This window comes from Molossus molossus, unplaced genomic scaffold, assembly GCF_014108415.1.
Source record: "Molossus molossus isolate mMolMol1 unplaced genomic scaffold, mMolMol1.p scaffold_m16_p_10, whole genome shotgun sequence".
In the NCBI taxonomy this organism is placed as follows: domain Eukaryota; kingdom Metazoa; phylum Chordata; class Mammalia; order Chiroptera; family Molossidae; genus Molossus; species Molossus molossus.
The window spans coordinates 7,264,602-7,272,974 of record NW_023425345.1 but is presented as its reverse complement, the minus strand read 5'-3'; the positions used below and the strand labels follow the sequence as shown (position 1 = coordinate 7,272,974).

Sequence of the window (8,373 nt, the reverse complement as noted above, 5' to 3'; positions counted from 1 at the left end):
TCCAGCTAGGCCGGAGGCCGGGCCCGACAGCCCGAGGCCGAGGTCAGCACGCAGGTGCTACGGTGACATGGGTGCTGGGCACAGGCAGGGGTGCTGGACGCGGGTGCTGAGCAGCGGAGGGCAGGAGGTGGAGGTGACGCCTGAGCCGAGCCCTGAAGACAGGAAGACTCGCTGTGCGTGTGGGGGCTGCAGAGGAGCGGAGGCCAGGGGCTGCGCGCCCGGGAGGAGTCTCCGCCCAGGGCAGAGCACAGAAGCCAGGTGGGGGAGGTGGCCTGAGACCCAGTGTGGCCTCAGTGCTGTCTTAAGGAATTGGGGTTTTAGACGCAGGAAGAGGGAATTTCTCAGGGATTTTGAGGACAGGGCTGATAGGTGGGAGTGTCGAGGTGGATGGACCAGAGGAAGACATGAGCCGAAGGCAGGCTGTTCTTTGTCAGCGACTTGGAGGCTTCCAGCACATCAGGGCCCCTGTTAGTTCCTGTGTCATGGATTCTGGGAGAAGTCATGAGACTGGGGCACCGCACAGCGGGCAGTCCCCCTCAGGGGAGGGTGCGGGATGGATGCCCTACCGCAGCGTCTATGGTGCGTCTATGGTGCGGTGGAGGAACACAGGCTCCACCTTCTCAGCAGGGAGTGAGAAGCTGTTCTTTGTCCTCAAGCTTCCTCGCTGCAGACGCAGCCCCTGAAAAGGCCTGGGGAAGAGCAGTCAGGACCTCCATGGAGGCGTACCCTGCAGATGTGCACCCCAGCACCCCCTTGGGCCCGCCGGCAAGACCGACCGACGTACAGGAAGGAACCCCAACAGGGCTCGGGAGTGTCCGCTGTGATGACCAGGGGTGGATGTGGAAGCAGGCAGGGTGGAAATGGTGTCACTTAAACAACTGAAGTAATTCAACGAGTATTCACTGAACGCTTCCGCGTGCCAGGCACCTGAGAGGCAGCAGCAGACAGGACCAAGCTCGGCCGGCAGGCGCTCAGGCTGTGCAGACAGTGGACCAGCGGGGAGCTCCTCACCCAGGGCCCAGGACCCGCCCGGAGCCCACACAGAAGCACATCACGATGTGACAGTGCTGTTCAGAGACCAGACAGGGCTGGGGTGCGGCTGGGGGACGGCGGGGCAGAGACCTGTGACGGGGACGAGGCTGGACTGCCGGCTGTCCCGGTGCCAGCAGTGGAGGAACGCACTCCCCAACGCGCCGGTGGAAGGTCTCGGAGCCTGGGGCCACTAAGTACACCCCAAAGAAGCCACTTGCTGTCATCACAAGGGGCTGCTTTGGGGTCTAGGAGGGAGAAGCGAGACGGCAGCAGGGGGAACAGGAAGTGGACACAGCAGCAGCAATTTATTCCATAAGTTTGCCGTGGAGGAGGACTTGGGACCTTGAAAAGTTATTTGTTTTAATGTGTTTAACGGGCGCAGGGACTAGGAGAAAAAGGCGAGCCACGCAGGAGGGGTGACAGAGCGAGGTCCCTCGGAAGGAAGACCGCGAGCCTTCCTCAGAAGGTGGGGGGGAGGGGGCTCCAGGAGGCGTGCAGACAGCAGCTCATGGCAGGAGCTCCACGGAACAGGAAGCAGGGCGCCCTGAGCAGTCAGGAGCGGGATGTTTACAGAGAAGGCCAGAGACTTGGGAACTGGGGCAGCAGGGATGGTGGAGAAAGCACAGGTAAGGAAGAAAAGGGCCAGGCAGGGCCCTCGAGGAGCATTTCCCGCAGGCGGCGACCGCAGCCAGGGGAAGGCAGTGACAGAGGTGGGAGGCAGGAGCCCAAGGCTTCAGGAAGGTCGAGCTGGGGGCCTGAGCCCCGGGAGGTCATGGGGGCAGCAGCCAGGAGCCGGCGGGTGAGGCGGCGAAGCGGAGGCTGCAGAAGCAGAAGCACAAGGCAGCTGCTGCAGAGACCGGAGCTCGCGAGCGGAGGCGCCCTGGAGCGAAGTTCCTGCAGCCGGCTGGGGCCTCGCCGACCCCGGCTCCCCGGTTAGCGGGCTGGCACATCCAGGAGGCCCTGCCCTTCGCCGCCTTCTCCATCTTAAGAAGTCAGACCCGAGTTGTCTCTGTGAGCCTCCAGGAGGCAGCAGGGTGACGGATGCACACACACAGGCCAGAGGATGGTGTTTCTCTCTTTTATTTAAAAACAGTGCTTCATTACCATAGGCAAAGGCAGAGGCGGTGCTCCTCCTTCGCGTAGTTTATAAAAGCCAGCAACATGATCAATAATTTATACACATGGATAGTAATACAAAAAAATAAGGAATAAAAGCTAAAGATCTAACTACTCCGACCTTCACAATTCCAGCTACTTGATAATAATAGGAGTAACCCAATGAATACTGTATGGTCTGAAAGCTACTATACAATATGATTCTTAACGAGAAGGGGAGGGAATCAGAGACTGTCACAAGCCCTGGGGTGCTTCTCTGGAGTTCGCAGGGAAACAGGACCCTGGGCAAGCAGCTCGGGTGTCCTGGGAAGTGACTCTGGGAAGGGGAAAGGGAGGGAGAGAAGGCGAGGTGGTCAATTATACAAGCATCCCATGTGATGCCCCCGTGCCCCGAAGGTACCTGTTTTGCCATGGCAAGGGGAGGGGCCGGAGAAACGCATGTTGCGTGGAGGGATGGTTCAGTCCCTGCCACGGGGTGGGAGAGGAGAGGTTCTGTGGCATTTTCAGCCTTGCAAAGATTCGGACCGGAGAGTTCCGAGGCTCGGGCAGGCCAGCCTGGTGGGACAGTGACCCTGGTCTCGGCCCTCCGCAGCCCTAGCTTACGTGTCAGCCCCAGGTTTGCTCCAGCTTTACACAAGCAGAATTATAACACAAGAAAAACAATTCATATCCCTTAGGGAAGAAAGAAGATCAGTTCATCACTCGATATATAATACAGCCAAAATGAGCTGCCAAACAAGCACACACACACACACAAATACTGTGAACAGAAAAATAGAGGAAAATGACTAAGCTCGGAGTCTTGGTGGGGTACAGACACTGCTTAAAGCACTTAGTCCCCAGAAAAACCAAACCAAAAAACATTTTTTAAAAATTCAAAAACTCGTGGACCCCCGGGAATCTGGCGTTGGTGACAGGGACGGGGCGGGGAGAGGAGAAACACGCCCCTTTCTGCTGCCAGTGCGAACTGAGCCCCCCACCCCGGCGGCGTGGCCGGGGCCAGAGGCGGGCCCCTGCCTGGCAGTCTCCTTAAAGGCAAGGTTTCAGTGTTGGCTGATGAGCAGTTCTCTCAGTTACCAATCCCTGCCAACCAGCACCACCATGGCTGAAGTGATCGACCGTTTTCCTGAGTGAACTGTGACTGGCTACAGTGCTGGCAACGTGGACGAGAACTCGGCTACCACAGCCAACGCGGTACTCCAGCCTCCTCCACCCTCCGCCCTGCATGGGGTCCAGGAATCTGAGAGCCTGCTGTCGTCTGGTCTGCAGTCTTATTTTAAAGGCAGGTGCCAGGGACTCCGCCACATTCACTGAGCCAGAGGGCACGCGCTGGCGTAGGACACCCAGAGCCGCCTGGGGAAGGGCCCTGCTCCGTGCCCCCGTCTTGGATGGCTATGGCCTGCTCGATCAGTACAGCAAGCATGAAGGAAGTACACAGGAAAGAGGAAGGGAGGGAAGAGGCTTTTGGACAGTAACATTTCTTTTAAAAAAAAAAGTGTTTTATGCAACAGAGAATCAAGTTTCACTGGCGTACACGGCACATGGTCAAACGTTTTCAAGAGCATGACAAAATAAAAACACAAATTTACGTCTGATGCTCACCTTGCCACTATTATTTTCCTATCTTAAAACAGTGCAAACAGGTAACTTATGCTTTTAAAACACCACTACCCCTTCCCCACCCCCTAAAATCCCTTTCCTCCTGTTGCCTGGGGGAAATCTGCAATGTTACTGTGCTAGAGGGTTGCGGCAGCAGAGGTGGCTGGTCTGGGCAGAAGGGAGGGTCCAAACAGTGCCCCTTTCCCTCCTTACATGTCGAGGGCCTTCCAGACTGTCCCTCACTTGGCCTTGTTCTCCTGCTGGAGGGAAGGGGGCTATCAAGCCCTTCTCGAAGATCCTTGGAGTTGTTTCCATCCCAAGGTTCTGCCTCCTTCCTACCCAGAAGCCACGTGACTAGTCGCAGGGTGATGGCGACTCACCGACCTCTGCTGCATCTCTAGGAAAAGTAAGACCTAGACTAGGAGCAAGCAGTTCAGCCCCTGAGGAGTCGCATTTTGGAGGAAAAGCTGCTGTCATTTATTTATGTCTATGAACAGATCTCCACTAGCTCCCCTTAAACGAAGATTTGAGCCCCAGTCCCTTTCTTTTTCAAGGAAAAATAAAAGTGGCTCAATTCTGACTGTGGCTATTAGAGGAGGATGGTGATGGTAGGTTTTGTAAAACCTGAGTCTTAAAAATGATGAATCACCATGGCTGATCCGGGTCGATGGGAGCTGAACTATGTAATACAAGGGATTCCGGAAAAGACCTAAGGACAGCTCTCTGGGCTGAAAGAGGCATATTCAGGTAAAGATGTCCACTAGAGGTCTCCTTAAAGGAGCCCAGCTTCTAAGAGTAAGATGCGTAGTATAGAAAGTCCACGTCATGAGCTACAGTGAAGCTGATGCAATCATTCCTGTACTGTGACTCAGCACCAGGAAGTTATTTTGGAATTATCAACCAGCACCCTCTAACGAACTCACAAGATGCAAACTCTTCTGACTGTTGCTGAGTCCGGTACTTTGAGAAGCCTGCCTCTGCCGTCAGGGAGGTCAAAGATGGCAGGGAGGTCAGTGCCATCAAACCCAGGTGTTTCCGAGCCCTGCTTCTCAGTGCTGACGTGGGAGCCCAAGGCCCTTTAGTGAAAAGCAGAACTCTCGCCCTCTCAGGAGAGGGGGCTGGAGGAAGCAGTATGGACAGACCCCTGGAGGTATAGCAGAAGCCCACCGGGAAGCACGGAGCTTGCCCTTGGATTCCTCAGCCAGAACCAGCTGAGCTGAATGCACGAAAGGTACCTCACTCTCAAGCTTCTGCCTCTTTCAAAGGGGCTGTGGAAGCTGCCTTCTCTCCCTCCCATCACCTGCTGTCCTGGAGAAAAGGGAAGGCTCTCAAACGCGCTGCCCTACTCTGCTCCCTGCCGCGGACAGAACCGTGGAGAGTGATCTGTCCCCACCGAGCGCTGTCTTGCCATTTTGTGCGAATGGCCCCTCTTAGAACATGACACAAAATTTCTGTTTCTTTAGTCAGTAAAAGCTCTCCCTCAAAACAAAAGCAAAAGCAAAAAAATCCTCCCTGCCCCCATTCCCCACTCCCATCCCCCCACCTCTAACTAAAATATTTATATACATACAACAAAAATTGTCTTAACAGCAACAAACCAAACTTTGGCTTGGGGAGGGGAATCCTAACAAGTGGCCAGTGGATGGCAGTCTGGTGTCCCGTTCTACACCCTGCTCCCCAGAGTCAACAACTGCGTCGAGGCTCTAGCCTCCTGGACCTCAGCCTCTGCCAGGTGCCCGGAGAGGGATCCGAGGAGGAGATGCGCCACACCCGGCAGGCCGGGCTCTCCCAGATATGTTCCTCTGCTTACAAAGAACGCTTGATGCTGTCGTATGTCAGTCATTTTAATTCAGGGACATGAATCGGTTATCAGTCAAGAACATGCGTGGAGGCAGGAATAAAAAAAAAAACAAACCAAACTCATAACAAACCAGAAGTTCCATGTCTCTGAATTACTCCCTTTGTCAGCTACCCCGTGGGTGAAAGGTCACCCAGAACCACTGTGAAGAGCCCAGGCAGCCAAGCAGACCATGCTTCTCTATGTCCTAATGCCTTCATTTTGGAACTGCTGCAGGACCCTTGCTGGTACGATTAACAGCTAGCAGCCAGAAGAGAAACACCGTCTTCCCTACCTTGACAATCTAGAGAAAGCTGGAGCCAGGCAGCAGCAGCGCCTCACTGCTGGGCCGGCACAGACCCCGGCCACCGCAGCCCCTCCTTCCAGCACGGAGCAGAGCAGCCTCAGGGCTTCGCACTCTGGGTCCGTAGTGTTTGTGCATACCAAGTGGTCCAGGTGCTCAGCTGGGTGTCTTTGGAGGGTAATGAGAAGCTGGGTGGAGGGGCCACGGGGGCTCAAGACTGGAAGGAGACGCCCTCACAAGGGCTCGGGACGATGAACATTCCTATGGCTTTGGAGCTAGTGCAAAGTGCCTCTGCTGCCCTGGCACGCCCTCATCGCCGCCCTTCCAGGGACGGGAGGCCCAGGGCTCCGCGCCGTCTCTTTTGCAAAGAGTCTTCACTCTTTCTTATACCTTGCACGGACTTTCTGATGGAGAGGAGGATCGGGAGGGTCGGAGAGCTTTGCCAGACACTGATGTCCTCTCCCTTCTCTGTACCGGCTCTTGACAATTTGTACTTCATCCTCAAGCCATGCCCAGGAGGAAGTCTGGCCACTGGCTATTTATTTATTCTTCTGTCCCTGGGTCCTAAATTCCTGAATCTTGAGGACATGGGGCAGGGTGTTAATAAAAGGACAGATGAGCTAAGCTGTGGTTCAATGAAAAGGGAAGCCCAGCAGGAATGCTAGGATGGCAAGAAAGAAAAGAACCTTTTTCATACTCTAGATTTCATTCTGAGACTGGTTTCCTAATGAGGTGTTTATTATCCACAGGCTGAGAGCATATTTGGAAATATTAATACTATAATTCCAAAAACTGCCAACTGTCTCAGGCTGTGCATGTAAGATGATTGTAAAAAGAATGGAGAAGACAAGAGGGAAGAGGAGAGGAAAGTGTCTTTTTAATTTTCCTGCTTTGCAAACACAAATTCCTATCATCTATCAGCATGTGGATTCCAGCCACAGCCAATCAGAATTGCCTGCCAAAGACCAGAAACTCAGAAGACTAGAAAGATATCCTGCTGCAGAAAGATCTCTTCCACCTCTGCTCAGCCGAGCCGGTCAGCACCAGACACACTTTGGTAATTCTGTCTGATTTCTGATCAGATGCACTTCTCAGCTCCTCATGTCTCTCCTCCCTCGTTAACTGCCTCTCCGTGACTGACAGAATAAGCTAAGCATGGACATACAGACATGGAAATGCATTTTTTTTTTTTACCACAGTTAAAAAAAAAGAGAAAAAAAAAAAAAAAGAAAGAAAAAAAATGCACAATCTTTGGAACAAAAGAATTAAAGGCAGAAATTTAAAGGAAAAATACATATTCAAAGAACATAGTGAGGTATAAAAAAGTATTCTCTCTTTTTTTGTGTATTTTTTTTGTTTTGTTTTGTTTTGTTTGTTTTTCCTCTTCATCTTGCTATAGAGTTCCTCTACTAGTAAATATTGCAATAGCCAGGCCTCATGAACTGGGGGGCTGTCCCATTTGCAGGGGTCTCACGTCACTTCAGTAGGGGGCAAATCGGCTGTAGCCACCTCGGTATAAACTCGCCTGTAGTAATTAAAGACATAAAAATAATTAAAAGGTTAATGGGAGAAGCATTAAAAATGAAAAATATTCTGAGAAGGGATTTGGGAAAACAGCTTCCTTAGAAGCTTCAGAGCAGCTCCTTAGGTGCTGCCCGGGCCGTGGGGTCAGGAAGCCCACCTCTGCCCCCAGGATGCTCTGACCAGAGCCAGGAGGCTCACTGCTGACCTGACCCCAGAAACAGGGCGTGCTAGTGGCTCCTTTTGTTATTTATACGAGCTAGCACAGAAGGGAAAGTCAATATAGTTCAAAACCAGGCCTGTATACAGTCTGATTTTAAAAGCATGGGTCTTTGTTTACCTTGATTACATCATTACAATCATGAGCTTCTTACACATTACCTGACAGTGGAGAACATACCACTTTGGATACTATCTCTGTCATAGTCCACCTTTAAATAGTGTTGGATTCAAACCTGAGTCAACCTTTCAACTAATACAGCCTAGTTCCCCCATAATCTATAAAATACACCAGCAGTAAGTTATTTCTTGACTTATCTGAATTTACATGTATATACAACTGGGGTTTTAACTGGGCTTTAGTCCTTTGTTTTTGGTTTATCTAATGGCTTCTCTTTTTCAAATAAAATATCTCTAGGAACACAGTTCTCTTTGGGTTATTGTTTTAGTATAGGACTTTTATCATGTTGGCACTAGATAAAACCTTAGGAACTTCATCACTTTCTTTATATTGTATGTCTCTACCTCAATTCTAAACATACATTTCCCCACCCCTGCCCAGGACCCTGATACTCCCTCCCACAAATCTTCATCAGTAGAAAGTCAGTGTGCCAATGACAGGCTCGCTCGTTTTCCTTGTCTTAACCCTGACCCATCGTTCCGCCTCCGCCGCAGCCTGGACCGCAGAGGATTGTTGGCACCAGAAGGCGTGCTGGCGCGAGTGAGGCCCAATCACTGGACCCGG

The 8,373-nt window shown here is 52.3% G+C and overlaps 1 protein-coding gene across 11 annotated transcripts in view; it reads right to left on the bottom strand.

Moving 5' to 3' along the window:
- Positions 1-6,360: 6,360 nt before the first annotated feature.
- RBFOX2 (RNA binding fox-1 homolog 2) overlaps positions 6,361-8,373 on the bottom strand; it is a 292,073-nt gene continuing 290,060 nt past the window's right edge. For 10 of the 11 annotated variants that reach the window (XM_036252093.1, XM_036252092.1, XM_036252101.1 and 7 more), the window contains one exon: positions 7,126-7,413. In XM_036252093.1, coding sequence (XP_036107986.1) covers positions 7,369-7,413 — 45 coding nt within the window. In that variant the 3' untranslated portion in view covers positions 7,126-7,368. Of the gene's footprint in view, positions 7,414-8,373 lie in introns of all 11 variants that reach the window. The other variant, XM_036252096.1, reaches the window with a different exon arrangement.